At 38.8% G+C, this 17826-nt stretch overlaps 1 protein-coding gene across 4 annotated transcripts in view; it reads right to left on the reverse strand.

Moving 5' to 3' along the window:
• Nucleotides 1–11859, reverse strand: part of YLPM1 (YLP motif containing 1) — a 59120-nt gene extending 47261 nt beyond the window's left edge. For all 4 annotated transcript variants that reach the window (XR_008528625.1, XM_054567268.1, XM_054567267.1 and 1 more), the window contains exons 1-2: nucleotides 10843–11859; nucleotides 849–1082 (exon numbers count right to left, since the gene is read on the reverse strand). Coding sequence is in view for 3 of the 4 variants with exons in the window: in XM_054567268.1 (XP_054423243.1) it covers nucleotides 849–1082; nucleotides 10843–11712 (1104 nt within the window). In the remaining variant the exon portion in view is untranslated. The remainder of the gene's footprint in view (nucleotides 1–848; nucleotides 1083–10842) is intronic.
• Between the last annotated feature and the right edge of the window lie 5967 nt (nucleotides 11860–17826).

The following is a 17826-nucleotide window of genomic DNA, read 5'->3' on the forward strand; positions in this document are numbered from 1 at the left end:
TAATCTCACTATTCTTAAATAGGACAATCATTTCCCCAACAAAGTCAATCTACATTTACTGTCCTTTTCACTCTATGAGAAATCTCTTTCTTTTTCACCTTAGTCACTTTTCACCAGTGGACCACAATGTAATTATCATGATTAAATAAAGTTTCCACATAAGGCTCTTAGGAGAACAATGACCTTTGGACCAATTTGAGAACTTTCCATGTACCAGTGAGTTAGACCAAGTGACAAGGAAGATCACATTAAATGCTCTCACCTATTTGACAGATGAGGAAATCGAAGCACGCAATGGCTACCTACCTGCTCAGAGTCACCACCAGCAGTGCCTGGACTACAGCCTGGGCAGTCTGACAATAGAAGTTGAAGCTTTAACAATTGCCGTGTACTGCCAACATGGAAATACCTGGCATCCCTTCCGTGCTTAGAGACATAATTTACAAGGGTGTTTAACTCTTACTCTCATTTAAACTATGACAAAAAAAGCCTTTTCTTTTTTCCCCCCAAATTTTAAGAGAAGGCTTATTTAGAAAGTCACAGAGGTAGCAGAAGTGAGCCAGCGGGGCTGCGCGGGCTCAGGGAACAAGCTACTGAAGCAGAAGAAGGGCCCTTGGAGCGTAGGAGAGGGAAAGGCGAAGGTTATGCGCCTGGGGGGAGAGGGAGGCAGGAAAGGCGTGGGTGAGCGCTGCTGAGAAGGAGAGCCAAAAAATGCCTTTTCTAAACCTGATAAGGCTTCAAAAAAAAAACCACATAAAAATATATATCCATTTATGACAAAGATATATATAAGTGATCAAAAAAGCTGAGCAATTTAATAAACACCAAATAATTAATTTTATGGTTACCTGGGATTCCTCAGGTGGGAGAGGGGGTGGTACCTCCTCATTAGGAGGAGGTAACGGGGGCTCCTCAGATGAAGGGGGTTCTGGTACTTGACTGGTGGCAGGTACTGTAACTTCTTTTACTGGCTTGGGTGCATCCTTTGCTATGACAGGACCCTTTTTGTGTCCTGGCAAATGCACTTTTGTCCTCTGCTGCAAACTAAGCAAGTGCTGTCGATACCAATACTGCTGTTGTTCCTACAACAGAAACCATTTTTAAGAATTTTACTTGACAATCCTGTAAGCTGCAACTTGATGTTCACAGAGAGCCATATTTGTGTCTGTGTTCATGTGTCTACACGCAAGAAGAGGAAAGCTGGACTGAGAAAGGCAAATAAACAAGATTTTCAATTTTTTCCCCAAATTTATACATTTAAGTTAAACCATGCCATACATATTAATTCAACATACTTCTCTACTCTCTTAAGACACATATTTTTGGAAGTGAGAGCAGTCTTTTTGCTAAATGATCAGAGTAAATCCTGTCTGTATTTACAGCTACTTGCTTTTAACCTGTTTTTAATTGGTTCAGATTTATCCACAGGGGTCTTGTAATTAACGAATATATCCAAATAGTCCTACTTCTCTCTGCTTTCTCTCCTTTAAACACCTGTTGATACATTAGTCTATCTATACCCAGGTATATACAGCAGTCTCCCCTTATCCATGAAAGATACATTCCAAGACCCCCAGTGGATGCCTGAAACCACGGATAGTACTGAATCTTACATATACATGTTTTTTCCTATACATACATACCTATAATAGTTTAATTGATAAATTAGGCACAGTAAGAGATTAATAACTAACAGAACAACAATAATAAAACAACAACAACACAGCATAATAAAAGTTACATGAATGTGGTCTCTCTCAAAATATCTCATGATACTGTACTCATCCTTCTTCTTGGGATGATGTGAGATGATAAGACGCCTACGTGATGAGATGAAGTGAGGTGAATGAGACATTATTAAGTAAAATAAGGGTTACTTGAACACAAGCACTGCAATATTAGGGATCTGGTAACCAGGATGGCTCAGTGACTAATGGCATGGGTAGCGTATACACCATGGATATGCTGGACAAAGGGATGAGTCACATCCCGAGCGTGATGGATCAGGACAGTGCAGGGCGGTATGAGATTTCATTACGCAACGCAGAACAGCGCGCGATTTAAAACTTACGAATTGTTTATTTCTGGGATTTTCCATTTATTATTTTCGGACAGTGGTTGATCACAGGTAACTGAAACTGCAGAAAGCGAAACCACAGATAAAGGGGGACTACTGTACGCATGAATGAGAATAGAACGTGTTTTAAATGCTTTCTATTGATTTTAAAAGTCTCAAAAAAAAAAAAAAGCCTCACACTGCCTTACAAATCATACTGTAATTGAATTTTCTAGAAGCCTGTTTTGTGCTTCCACTTTAAAAGAATCACAAGTTTAATGTAGGAAAAAAACTAGAAGATACAGCCAACTGTCACTATTCATGGATTCTGTATTTATGAATTTGCCTACTTGCCAAATTTTATTTCTAACTCCAAAATCAGTATTTGGGAGTTTTCGTGTTAATTTCTGGACATGTGTACAGCAGTGAACATGTGAGCTGCTTAACATGCATATTCCCAGCTCAGGCAGAACACGGCCCTACTCGCCTTTTTATTTAGCTCTCATACTGTAAGTAATTGTCCTTTTCACAGTCTATTTAGGGCCACATTTTTTGCATTTCTGTGCTTTTTTTTTGTTAGTGATTTTGTTATTTAACATGGCCCCTAAGCTTGGGCTCAAGTGCTAACTAGTGTTCCTAAGTGCCGGAGGGCTGTGATGTGCCTTACAGAGAAAAAATGTGATACATAAACTTCATTCAGGCATATGTTACAGTGCTGCTGGTTCTGAATTCCAAGTTAACAAATCAACAACATATATTAAATAAGGTGTATTTAAATAGAAACACACATAAAACAAGGTTATGTATTGACTGGCTGATGAAAATGTGACCAAAGGCTCACAGGAACCCAACCCTGTACTTCCCTTAGGAGCAATGGTTCACTACTCACTAATTCAGTGTTCCAGGTGACTTTATAGAACATAAACACCTCAAATTAAGAGAACTGACTGCATAAATAAGCAATAACTAATTATTTAAGTCAACAGAAAATCTTACCACTCAGAAATAAGTACAGAATCTTCATTATCCCAATATTTACTATATAACCCCCATGGTTACAAGGTTGCATTAAAAAAAGGTGTCACTAAATAACACTAAAATATTCACTAATAAACTTTGCTATATACTCTGTAATTAACAATAGCATGTATCTCCACTATAATTATAAGGATGCAGATTTGATAAAAGTGATGTTGGAGAACTTTGGAACTCATTACTGATAGCTGAGGATCTACCAAAAGTCCTACTGGTTAAAAAGCAAAAAGAATTTTAATAATAGGAACTGTAAAAGAGAATGTTTGAATATCAAAGGTTGAAAAATAGCTCCTGGGAAAAATCGATAAATTCCTAAAATATTTTTCCAAAAACTATATAAAAGATGATAGCTTTAGAACGTTGCCATATAATTTTGTCACAAAAATTATAGTATGGAAACACAATCTATACTTTATTCTTTGTTCTTTCTAAGACTCTGCTATTCTTTATGATTTTGAGCTTTGTTTTTTCAAGACTGTGTTCCAAATCAATTTTTTTACTTTTTACAATACACTTTTGGTCCCTATGTTAAATGGATCCATTTTTTACTTGCATTCGCTATGATTCATTATCTTTGGAGAACCAGGATTTCCTATATTGCTAATATTTTAGTGCATACTTCTCCAATTTTCCACATGAAAACATGCATAAAAGGTAATATATATATATATCTTTTCTCACTCAACATAATGTTTTGTTATCTTTTTTTTTTTCACTCACAGGATAATTTTCTTGAGAGAGAAACGTCTCATCCTTTTCTTCTATCTGGTGCTTAAGCACAGTGCTGGAGCCTACTGTAGGATGTCAAGAAATGGCTGTTGATCAACTGAAGACTTCCCTTTAGGCTACTCATTTCTATGTCTTGAAACTTGTTCCAATCCACTGAGAAGAACACATTTCATCTCACTAACTCCATCTTGAAGTTTAGGTCATGATTAGGATTTTTTGTTTTTAATTATCATACACATAATCATCAGCTTCCAGAATATAATTGCATTTACCAGTCAACATAACCCCCCCCAAAAAAACAAATAAACAGCACAGAGATGATAGTCAATAATAATGTAGTATTAAAACATTTTCAACGTTCTTTCATTATTTTATGAAAATAACAATAGGTTTACCTTTCAGCTTAGAGAAGTTAATAAATTAAGTTTCTTTCCAGTAGAAGCTACAAGTTTTTTTTTAGTTGCTTTGAAAACATCACTAAAAGATACAAAGATGCAAACTATCTGTCACAAACTAGAAGCCAATGGCTATAGATATGAAGACTGTACAGATCTTAGATTCTTTATCAATTTGCACCCTCCTTATTTTCATGCTCCCCATCTTTTGAGCTTAAGTAATTACTAGTTTATAGACAGTAGGCACAGCAAGTCAATGTCTGTTTAATACAAACCCAATACACAGAAACCAGATCTAATTCAATCCAAGGGCTAAGTTTCGGCACATTCTTAAAGCTCTACAAATGAATAATGACATCAATCAAAAATGCCCTCAGTGTCTCCAAGAAGGATAATTTACCTTTATTTTAGAAAGAACTAAAATATGCCTGAAGCTGAACTAGTACTTGGTTCTTTTGACTGTCCCATCATATCAGACAATTTCACCTCATGTGGGATGTTAGTTCACAAGTCAAGGAAAATCACAGCATATGTCATATTCAAAAAGAGACTGAATGAAGTTTAAAAGTAAGGATGTAAAGAACTATTTTTCACAGATATCATTACCAAAAAATGGTGCTAATTTATTCTTCAAGCACTTACTGACTGCTTGCTACTAGTACAGTTATGAACGAGGCATTGAATAATTTTTCAAGTAGGAAAATATAGAGGAGAGAGAGAAGAGAAAGAGGTGGGGAGAGAGAAACGGGGTGGGAGAGAGAAAGTGAGCGAGTGAGAGAGAGAGAGAGAACATTTAAAGATTAATTTTGGAGGCCTTTCCTATGCAGGTTGATTATTGTAAGTACCTATGAGACTAAATGCACTAAGTCTTATATCCTAAAGTGAAGGTGGGTGGAGTGGGGAGAGAACCTGATAAAATAATGTATTGGATTTTCATTTTTTAAACTTATTTAAAATTTATTTATTTTCAATATTTTTGAGGTTTACATTTTACTTCAGGAAATTAAGGTCAGCAGATAATCTTAGTTCCACCTAAAACAAAAAGTCTCCTTCACTTCACCTCTTCCTCCAGCCGCTGCCCTCATTCTCTCTCTCCCTCTCTCCTTCAGTCAAACTTCTTGAAAGAGTGGTCTATACTCACCATCCCCATTTCCTCACCTTCCATCACTCCTCAAATCAATGCAATATGGCTTCAGTCACTATGATACTGCTCCTGCCAAGGTCAACAATAATCTACATGTCAGTGAATGCAAAAGATAACTCACAGTCTTTATCTTACTTGACCTCTCAGCAGTCAGTGACACAGCTGACCGCTCCCTCCTCCTATAATTAGTCTTCCCTTCACCTCTGTGGCAGTACACTGTCCTTATTTTCCATCTATTTGGCCTTTTTTCTCTGTTGGTTCCCTTAGATAACAAGATTCTGCAAGGCGAGGCTCAATGTCCATTAACCTCTATTCTTATCCTACGCACTCCTCAGGAGAGACCTCATCTTTTTCTTTCCCTTCAAATACCATTTTTATGCTGATGACTCACAAGTCTATCATGTCTCCCAGATCTTGCTTCTAGATCCCACACCTGTATCTAACTTCTAATTTGACATCTCTATTTGGACTCTTATATCTCAAGAACTTGAAACTCAGTAGGTCTAAAACTTATCCTTCCCCCCTCATCCCCAGATCTGTTCTTCCTCCTTGTCTAGGTTCTCGTATTTTATTAGTAAATGGGACCCCCATCCACCCAGCAGCCTATCCTAGAAACCCAGGCATCATCCCTCATTGATGCCTCCCTCCTCACTACTACTCGATCTCTAAAGGGAGTCTAGCGCCTAAACATTTCTCCAGTCTTTCCACTTCTCTCCATCTCCACGATCACCATCCAAGTCCAAGCTGCTTATTATCTCTTGAGTTATTTATTAACGATTCTCTGTAAATCATTCTTGTTCCTTTTGATTCCACTCTCCACACCGTAAGTAAAGTGAGCTTCTAAAACTGCCAATCTGTCACATTCGCCTGTATAAAATCCTTCGGTGCCTTCCTACTGCCCTGAAAATAGAGAGCCCTGATAGGCCCTTCCTGATATAGTTTGTGTCTACCACTGTCACCCTAAGATTTCAGTAAGCCTTACTGAACTTAATTCTCTGAGCTCTATCTGGTTAATTCCTACCTATTCTTTGGGTTTCACTTATATATCGCTTACAAAGGGAGACCTCTTCAATTAGGTTAGAACTCCCAGCTATATCCAATCACCTAAAACATTATTTGTTTTTTACTTACTATGGGCTTAAAAAAAAATCTCCTTTCCCCATTCCTTATGCAACACTCTAGTAATATTTTACATTTCATAATTCTATATTTTATAATGCTATAGCACCCTGTTCTTTTAGTTAATGAAATATCTCCCCTCCCATCAGAACAAGTCAATGAGGGCTTGTAGTTACCATTTCATCTCCCATGCTAAACACAGTACTTGGCACACAGTTGCTATTCAGTAAATACCTGAACATTAAATAAAGGACTAAGAACTCTAATCAAATTCAACAGCTTTTCCTAAATAAGTTTTAATACTAAAAGGGTTAATAAAATCACAATTCATGAGAAAAAGACTAGATTGCACTTTACCTATCAGTCCATTAAACATACAGAAACTTAATTCGTGGGGGAAAAAAGATGCATTCCATTAAATCACCACTGCTTTACTCTGAAAACAAGAAACTAAATGGAAGAATATCAAGCACTTTCCCTCTCTTTCCTATACAAACTGTATTTCCAATCAAATAGTCCTGGTTCATGAGTGGAAGTTTTTCTTTATAGAATTCCATTTAAGAAATGATACCAAAAAAAAAAAAAAAAAAATTCACCACATTGCAACCCCTAATGAGAAATAACTCAGTGAAGGAAAAAAAAAATCAATAGATAAATCACTAGATGAAACATTAGATGCCAGATTGATGGGAAGCTTTACAGTGGAAGGACCAGCCTGTCACCCCCTGTCAATCTTGGCACTACTAACAGTGGGACAACCAGGCACTGTGTGCCTCCGAATGGAATGCAAATGAAGCACACAGCATTACCTAGGTTACAGAGCACTTGCCAAAAGGAAGGTGAGCTTAAATCTAAGAAGGCTTCAGAGTTAATGTCTAGTTTACAAAAAAAACGTGGAAAAGAGAGGAACAAGTCAAGTGACACCAAGAGACAGTAGATGAATCCAGTATGTGAGACATTCTACAGGACAAATGACACAGATTTTTCATCAAGTTCAATGGCAAAGTGTAGAAAAAGAGAATAGGAGAAAGCGATCTAAATCAGAGGTTCTCCGTTGAGGGGGATTTTGCTTGGGGATTATTTCGCAATGTCTGGGAACATTTCTGGGTGTTACAACTAGGGGCTGTTACTGTTATCTAGTAGGTAGAGGACAGAGATGCTGCTAAAAACACCCTATTATGCACAGGGCAGTCAACCCACAGCAAAGAATTATCCTGCCCCTAAATACAGGATCCTAGTTTGAACCAACCAACCAAACATTAATTAATCCATCGGGGAATTTTTAGCATGGATGACATCACGGGATTATTTTTAATTCCATTAGTATGACGAGACAATAGGGGAAATCTGAATGGATGATACAGAGAAACCGTGTTAATTGTTAGGTGTTATAATGTGTTAACCTAAGAAAAGTTTCTTTTTAAAAAAAAAGATATCTAAGAATATATGAATGAAATAACATGAGATAAAATTTGCTTTAAAATATTTTATCAGGAACAACAATAAAAGCTTAGTTGAAGTAAACTAGGTAAACTCTTGATAGTTAATGAATCTGAATGACGGGTATATGGGGGGGGCGGATCATACCACTTTCTCTACTTTGGTGTACAGTAGTCCCCCCTTATCTGCTGGAGATATGCTCTAATACCCCAAGTAGATGCCTGGAACTGCAGATAGTACTGAAGCATGTATATATATGTGTGTGTGTATATATATATATGTGTGTGTATATATACATATATACACATACACACAGTTTTTTCTTATACATACACACCCATGATAGTTTATAATTTAGGCACACTAAGAGATTAACCACTAATAATAAAATAGAACAATTATAATATACTGTTATAATAAAGTTAAATGAATGTGGTTTCAGCAAACTATCTCAAATTTCTTTTTCCTTCTTCACAATTTCATGGATAGAAGATTTGTTCTTACCGTACGTAGATCTTAGCAACTCAGTCTACAATTTTTTCCTTTACTTAGTGAGAACTTTTACTTTTCCACTTGAAAGAAACACTTTACGGCTTCTCTTGGCATATCCAAATTGCCAGCATTATTACCCTTGCATTTGCAACCATTATTAAGTAAAATAAAATCACTTGAACCCAAGTACGACACTCCTTCAACAGTTAATCTAATAACCAAGGGGCTACTACTGGACAAATGTGCAAGTTGCTGATATAGGGTAGACAGGCTGGACAGAGGGATGGTTCACATCCCAGGAGGGACAGAACAGGTTGGAGCAAGATTTCATCATGTTACTCAGAACAGCACACTAAATTGCATATTTCTGGAATTTTCCATTTAATAATTTTTGGCGCGCAATTGACTGCAGGTAGTTGAAACTGTAGAAAGCAAAAGTGCGAATAAGGTGGGGAGATACTGCATGTTTAAAATCTTTCACATTTTAAATGACAATTTCCAAAAACAGAATATAAGAATATTCAAAGGATTAGTTGTCAGAGATTGGTACTGGCATGAAGAAAATGTGTGTCATCCAATAAGCCAAGGTCTCCTAAATTTGCAACATGGCAACTCTTGTATCTTGTTCAACCAGCTTTGTGGAGTGCCTACAATTAGCAAGGCACTGTCCTAGGTGCTACAGGTGATAAAAAGACGAGTGAAATAGTCCCTCTCTGCCAGGGATTTACAGTCCCAAGAACAGAACCAACCAAATGGCTGAGCTTAGGTATGGCTTCATAGAGACTCTGATTTTTGAGATGCGCCTTGAAAACAATACAAGTGTAGGGGGAAAAGAGGGTTGAGGAAGTTGGAATGAATTCTAGAGGTAAGCAAGCCTAAACAGGCTTACAAGGCCCTTCTTGATACAGCTCATTCACACTTCTCGAGCCTCCTCTTCTAGTTTTCTTTCCAATCACTTTCTTCCTGGCTCTCACCAAAGAATTGGAGGCACTGAACATTCAAAGCACTAAAAGGAGTTCACTATAAGCACAAAGGCAGAAAAGCAGAAATGGTATTTATATTAATGACCTGTCTGATCCCCCCATCCCATAAAATAATTCATTTATCTTTCTATAAAAGGTCAGAATACCAGTCTAGTAGAGATGAAGATATGTCATATTTCAGCTTGAATTAACGTAGAGAATTTGACAACAAGAGCACTGGAAATTTCAAAGTGGGGTGGGAAGAGAGACAAATTCTGTCTCTATAAAGAGAAAGCTGGGGGAAATAGCTTGGTGGCATGGTACTCTGGTGTAAGCCAACAGAATCACCTAACTCTACTGCCAACCACAACATCTTGCTTACTTAAAACAACTGTTTCTGTTCTTAATTGCTAATGCCAAACCAATATTAACATTAGAATGCCACATCCTTATCTTTTGGAAATCTTTTATATGTAAATCTGAGTTTGTAAATTAAAAGAGTCTCTTTTTTCATTAGGGAATCTAAGGTAGATCAGTAAGTGCTAAAAGTGTATATTTTAGGAAATCGTAAGAAATAATTTATCCACTTCAGTCCTATCTTCTTTCTAAGGGGAGAAGGAATTGATTATTGCTATCCTATCATTTTTTGTTCTCTGGGAAGGATCACTTCAAATAGAAGTTTAGAGAAATGGCTTTCTCGTGAATGAAGAGGCATCAGAAACTTTCTTCTTCTTCTTCTTTTTTTTTTTTTTACCGTGGCCAAATTTCAAGGCTCTTACTCTGGAGTGAATGGTAACAACGATGCAATGCAGTGAATTGGTCACATCCTAAATCTTTAAATGATGTGAGAAAAGCATATATGGGTCAATTCCTTAAATGACCAATAGACTTGCCAAAGGGTCAAATGTGTTGACTCCCCTATGTATTGCATATGTATCTATAAGCATAATTAGGATGCTCTTGAGAAGAACTATATTTCAATCCTTCAGTTGGTGAGATCTTTTAATCCAGGAAGCTGACAGCCATCAGTAGTCCAGAAATAATTATTTTAAAGAAGCATAAAGTTAATGTGCATTTCAAGTTTCTGTTCTTTCAGAAGTTTCTTTTTCATGTTGCCTCTCAAGTGGAAATTTTAGTTTCTGACACAATTTTAAAGCAAAGCCCTTTGCAACAGCAACAAAATTTAAGAAGTCGGTCAAAGGAAACCAAGGAATATATCTAGGAAGTAACTTTTGAGCCACCTCACTACTCTGTGGTATCTAGAGACACCTTCAAATACTTTGAATAATCCACATTTACCTAATTTAAAAGCTACGAGGTCAGACCTCTAACTCTTACGGAACCCTTTGGAGTATAAATTAGCTAGTCATAGAATGTTGTAATTAGGCTAAGCACTGGTTAAAGCTCCAAGGCCTGCTCACTTAGAGTCCTCTAGGTGGAAAGATGCGGCTGGGGCAGGTGCTTTCTTACCTGTGGAGTCATCTTAGAAGGATCTGGCTCAGGGGCAGCTTGATGCTGTTCAGCATTCTGGTTCTTGGCACCACTCTTCAAAGGCTCTTGCTGGACAGTTGACTTATTCCCAGAAGCGGTGGACGGTGGTGGAGGAGCTAGTACTTGGGATTTGGAATGGCCCTGGGAAGGGCGGGAAGGCGATGCCTGAGAAGGGGGCAAATAGGACTGGGAATGGCTCAAATAGGATTGGGAGGAGGAAGAGGAGGAATAAGAAGAGGTGGGAGCCAAGTAGGATTGGGAAGGTGGGGACTGAGAAGGGGACGGCTGGGCAGGAGGCAAGTAGGGCTGAGACGAGGCCGGGGGGTAGTACGAGGGTGGCGGCTGGGGTGGGGGCATGTAAGACTGAGAGGGGGGCATATACGACCCTGGCGGTACAGGGGGAGATTGAGGGGGGGAATCCAGCTCCATTGGAACCAAACCAGGAGGCCCATCTCGTTGGTGGTGGAGCATCTGGTGTTTGTACTGCTGCGGCTTCTGATAGCTGAGGGCCGGCCCAGGTGGAGGGGGCATCGGTGGCGGCGGTGGCTGCCAGTCTCCGTAGCCGCTCCCCGGCATCACCGGCGGGGGCGGCAGGGGGGGCGGAGGAAGGTGATGGGGCTGGAGCACGCACTGCATTTGCTTCTGGTGCATCTGCTGCAGCTGCTGGAGCTGCGCCAAGTGCTGTTCGCGGAAGCTCATGAAACCCGAGGAGGAGGGGGCCGCGGGAGTCGTCGAGCTCGAGTACCCGGCCCCGGGCGAGGCCTCAGGAAGCGCCACCGGCGGTGGCGGCGGGACCGGCGGAGGCGGATAGTGGCTGCTTCCGCCATATCGGTTCCAGTTCGGGTACATATCGAAGGCGCAGGGCTCGTCCCGGCACCGTTACTCGTCGCAACCGACCTCCAAGGAGCTGCGGCGGCGACGGCGACAGCCGGAACTCGCGGCGCCTACAGGCCCCGGAGCGTGTAAAGGGGGCGAGCCAGTGCGCCGGCGCTACCGAGCAGGGCCCGCGACCGGGAAGGCGGGGTCGTACTAGGGCGACTACGCCTGCGCAGTAGCCACCGAGATGAGAACAAAGGCGAGATAGAGCGACCCTTTGCTTGGCAACTCTCGGTTGCCATCTTCCTTCAGGTTCGGATAATGTAGGTGAGAGTAGAATGCTGTCATAGAACCGAAAAACCATAGAGTCTCTCAGCTGAAAGCGGTGGTAGAGATCCTATCGCTTCACGGGTTCATTTTTGAATGGGGGGGGGGGGGGGGGGACGTCGGGGGGGGGGGAAATTCCAGCTACAATAGCAAAAATCGAAACAACAAAAAACATGAAACAAGTAGAAATAACTCCCGTAAGAAATATGTATAATTTACGTTACGTTACGTTATGTAGTTACGGAGATAACTACAAAGCCATACAAAAACATCAGAGTGCGATAAAATTAAACTTGAAATAATGGAGAGGCGTATCGTGGTCTGAATGAAAAGAGGAAAAATTGTAAAGATGACAAAATTCTTCTCAAATTAATTGAATAGGCTTAATTCAATTATAACGAAGAACCCAATTAGGAACAAATCTGTGAATGGTGGAAACGTGTTTTGAAGACAATATAAGACTACACCAATGCCTGCTCCTGGGGGCAGCTGAAAGAACATCTGCAGTTGTTATAGAAGGGGAGGGATGGAATTCTTTAGAATAATTGAACACATAAAAAAAAGTCACGTTGGAGGATCTCAGCTAAAGCAAAGATAGCAAAGAACAGATACAAAGATTGTCAAGAGAGGACGACCTAGAATATAACCCAATCTCTCAGTGTAATGCTAAACATGAACTCTTTTGGCTTGAATAAATCCCTGAAAAACAAAGCTGATATACACTGCCACTGAGCCACACCAGCCAGGGCGCACACTGAATTCTGAAAACACTACCTAACTCCGAGCATATTAAGTGTGTCATATCAACTGTGTACCACTTAAAAATTTGACCCTGCTTCCTAGTGAGCAACCCACATCTTTACCTCTATTAGGAGGTGGATGTGAGTGCAAAGTGGGAAATCTAAGTATCCTCAGAAGAAAGAGATTCTCATTCTCAAGGAAGAATTTAGTTATTTAACTTTTTATTAAAGTATAACATATACATAAAAGTACACATCGTAAGCATACATCTTAGTGAATTTTCACAATTGCGTAACCAGCACCCAGGTGGAAAAAAAAATACTATGCAACTCAGAAATCCCAGTTACTTGTATTTTTAATATTTTCAGCTCAAATTATCTCTTGAAAAATAAAAAAAATAAATGTATTTTACTATAGTAATAAAGGAGATAATCAGGTGATCACCTCATTAGATGCAGAAAAAGAATAGGATAAATTTCATCATCCATTCATGATTTTTTTGTTTTTTTAAATCTATTAATTTGAGAGAGACAGAAATATCATTCCCCCCCGACTTATTTATGCATCCTTTAGTTGTTTCTTGTATGTGCTCTGACCGAGGATTGATCTGCAACCTTGGCTTATTGGGACAATGCTCTAGCCAACTTAGCTAGCTGGTCAGAGCATCATTCATGATTTTTATGAAGTTTAGCAAATCAAAAATAAAAAGGAATGTCTTTAATCTTATAAGGAGTATTTACTAGAAAAAAATACAGTAAACATCACACTTAATGGTAAAAAGTTGAAATTTTCCCCACTGAGATCAAGAACAGATGTCCACTACCTACCATCATAACTGTAATGGGTTGAATTGTGTATCCCCCCCCCCCCCAAAAAGGAATATGTTTTAAGTCTTAATCCCTAGTAACTCAGAGAGAGACCTTATTTGCAAATAGGGTTGTTGCAGATGTAATAATTTAAAAGGGAGCCACATTAGAGTATGATGGGCCCCAATCCAGAAACCTTATGAAAAGATGACCATATGAGACATAGACACACAGGGAGAAGGCCATGTAATAGAGAAGGCAGAGACTAGAATTGTGAAGTAGCTGTAAGCCAAGGAGTGGAACACATGGCACTCTAATACACTGCTGGTGGGAGTGTAAATCGGGGTGACCACTCTCAATTACTACTTGGCAATATCTAATAAAGCTGAACAGACATGTAGCCTACAACCCAGGAATTCCACTCCTAAAAAAACATATCACCAACAGAAATACATACGTATACAAGAATGTTCATAGCAGCAGTATTTGTAATGACTGAAACCAGAAAACAACCCAAATGTTCACCTACACTAGAATGGATAATCATACTGCAGTATATTTATATAATGGAATACAAAACAGCAGTTAGAGCCCTGGCCAGGTAGCTTGTTGGTTAGAGTGTTGTCCCAACACGCCAAGGTTGCAGGTTTGTTCCCCAGTCGGGGCATGTGCAAGAGGCAGCCAATTGATGTTTCTCTCACACATCAATGTTTCTCTCCCTCTCTTTCTCCCTCCCTTCCCTACTCTCTAAAAATAAAATATGTTTTAAAGAAAAGAATCAACCAATGAATCCATTAAGTGGAACAACAAATCAATGTTTCTCTCTCTCTCCCTTTCTCTCTTTCCCCCTTCCCCCTCTCTCTCTAAACTCAAAAAATCAAAAATTAAAAAAAAAACACAGCAGTTAGAATGAGTGAACTATAACTACATGCAACAATGCAAAAGAATTTTACAAATAGGTATAATCACATTCAAAGGAGCACATAATCTTAACTGTCCTGTAATCCAGCGATTTCCAACCTTTTCCATCTCATGGCACACGTACAAAAATATATTTTTTGCCATTTTTGACAAACAACCAAAAAACCAGGTGCAATTTTGATCTTTTCACACCAGATGGCTATTGTGTTGGCTGTTGTCATTTTTTAATTTGACAATCTAAGGGAAAAGATATTAGTGCCCCTGACTAAATATTCGGGTATTGTATGTTTTTAAAATTCTTGTGTACACCCACGTGCCGTGGTGTGCCAGTGGAAAACCACAGCTGAAATCCAATCATTGAGGTTTCCCTTGCTTCCTCCCATGTAATCTTGTAATTCATGTAGTCTTCCTTATGCTCCTTCCTTAATAAGCTCTTACAAAAATTATCTCCAAGTTTAAATATTCTTATGTTGACAGAGTCGTGTTCTCGTTTTATCCTAAAGAAATCCATAGGTTCAATAGCATGTGGTCAGTCCTTCCAGCCACTCACAATGGATCTGCACAATTTAGGAGAGCCTGGAGCTTGAGGGTGGTTGTATCCATTATAGCTCTTTGGAAATTATTCATAGCAATTACTAAAACTAAAAAAGAAATGTATTGGAAAGATATTGTGGAAGTCACAAAATAGGTAAGAAAGTCATAAAATTAGGTCTGAGAGTGGGAAAAAAAAAACAAGTCAGGAGCTATTCTACAATCAAAACTCTGCGTGCTGTAAGAAACAAGGTTCGATTTTCTTTTTCCCTCCTCCTTTAATCAGCCAGTGCCTTCTCAGATGTATGGAGTGGTGAGGGGAAAGGATCTAGAAGGGGCCTTCAGTGCTCCCCTCAGCTTCTACAGTGAAAAGGCTGAACACTCTGATCTAAATCCTAATACAATTGTATACGATTGGAAAAAATGTAACACTTCAAGAAAAGAGACTAGGTACCCTTAGGAAGAAGTGGATCTTTGGGAAAAAAGATCCACTACCTTGGGGAAGAGCTCCCATTTCCAAGTGAATGTGCTTAAAGACAGGGGCATTAACAGGAGTCTAGCAATATAGGTTGAATGCAAAACAATCTCGAGATCACCAAAACGATCTTGAGAGAATAAATACAGGCTTTCAGAGCAAGGGTACATGGGGAATGACTTTAAAATTGAACAACAAATGTATTAAGTAGGATGCAGTCTAAGCACCCTAGCAAGGATACAGTAAAAGTACAGAGGCTTAAACAAAATAAACGTTCATTTTTCACTCATAGAACAGTTCAGAGGTAAGCAGCCCAGAGCTGTCATCTTCAACATAAAGGCTTCATCTCTGGATTCAAGGTGGCTGCTCTGGCTCCTGCCATCAAGTCTGCATCTAGCCAGTGGACAGGAAGAATGAGTTAGGGAGTATATTTTTTAAGGAGCATGCCTTTTAAGGTTATAACCCAGAAGAGATACAAATCACTTTCAGTAACATCCTGTTGGTTACAACTTAGTTGGCCATGCTTAGCTGCAAGGAAGGTTGGGAAATAAAGTTTCTACCTGTGCTATCGAGATGAAACCCATAAGGTCTACCATAAAAGGAAAAAGGGGAGAGTGGATGCTGGGGATAAGAGGCTGTATCTGCCACACTGACATTGCCAAGTTGCAGTGAGGCTATATAGCAGCAGAAACTCTCATACACTGTTGTTCGGAGTACAAATGTATACCCAAAGAGTTATTTGTTAATATCTGTTATAGCTGAAGATACACAATGCCTTATGACACATAAGTATATACCTTGGACTAGAGATATTTTGTATATGTGTACAGGAGGCATGTAAAAAAAAATGCAGCCCTGTTCGTGATAGCAAAAGTTAGAAACAACTTAAACGATCATTTATAGGAGAATGGAAAACAAATTGTTTAATATTCACACAATGAAATATCAAACAGCAATTAAAGCGAGTGACCTAAAACTACACATATTAACATGAATGAATGTCACAATCAGAACTCAGCAAAAAGAGGAAAGTTGAGAATGACTATATACAGTGGGTATATAACCAAAAGCATCGCAAGCACACATCCATATTCACAGCAGTGTTACTCACAACCGCCAAAAGAGGGAAGCAACCCAAGTGTCCATTGTCAAAATAATGGAAAAACAAAATGGGGTATATACATACAGTGAAATGTTATTTAGCCTTAAAAGGAAGGAAATTCTAATACCTGTTACAATGTGGATGAATCTTGAACATTATGCTAAATGCAATAAGCCAGTCACAAAAAAAATCCCTAAATACTGTATACTTATATGCAGTACCTAGAGCTGTCAAATTCATGGAGACAAAAAAAATAGAATCACAACTCACAGGGGCTGGAAGAAGGGGATAATCAGCAGCTGTTGTTTAATGGGTACAGAGCTACAATTTGGGAAAATAAAAAAGAAATGTAGGAGTTGGATGGCGGGGATGGTTGCGCAATACTGCATACGTACTTAGTGCCAATGAGCTCTGCACTTGAAAAGGTTAATGACAAATTTTATGTTATATACATTTTACCACAATAAGACTATACTCAGCATGATCTTATTTATAGGCAACTCAAAAACATATACATTACATATTGTGAAGGCATCCAAGTAATGGGTAAAATTATAATAAATGTCAAGTAGATGACAGATCCAAACTCCAAGACACTGGTTACCTCAGAGGTGGGGTGAAGTCAAGGAAGGGAATGTAATCAAGAGGATGACTCTATACAGAATGCTTTAAAGTTATAGCTAATATTCTTTCTTTTTAAATTATGTTACAGATGCGAGGGTGTTCATTTTGGTAATATGCTCTATACCTTAAATATACTCTATATTTGCAATTTTTTTACATTATACATATTTCATACATTCAAAGGTATACATTTAAATACGCATTTAAATATTAACATAAATTATAGTTTTGAATGTTTAAAGTAGTATCTATTTCTACATGGGAAAATTATAGCAGCATGGAGAAATACTACAGCGGGTTAGTTCAGGAAAACTTAGAACTACTGTTCAAACACTCTGCTACGCTCTGAAACACAGCTCTAACTTGCATAGTTCTTTCTCAAACACTGAGGTATGACGAACACTATTGTTTGCCTACAGAACATCCATTTCTTTCCTTCTTTTTTTAAAAATCCTCACCGGAGAATGTACTTACTGATTTTAGAGAGAGAAAAAGAGGGGGAGAGAGAAAGAAACATTGATGTGAGAAACATTGCTCGTGCATGCCCCTACTGAGGATCAAACCTTCAACCTTTTGGTGTACAGGGCAACACTCCAACCAACTGAGCCACCCAGGCAGGG

This window comes from Pteronotus mesoamericanus, unplaced genomic scaffold (genome assembly GCF_021234165.1).
Source record: "Pteronotus mesoamericanus isolate MK-2021 breed Mesoamerican mustached bat unplaced genomic scaffold, CSHL_Meso_final contig_182, whole genome shotgun sequence".
Classification (NCBI taxonomy): Eukaryota; Metazoa; Chordata; class Mammalia; order Chiroptera; family Mormoopidae; genus Pteronotus; species Pteronotus mesoamericanus.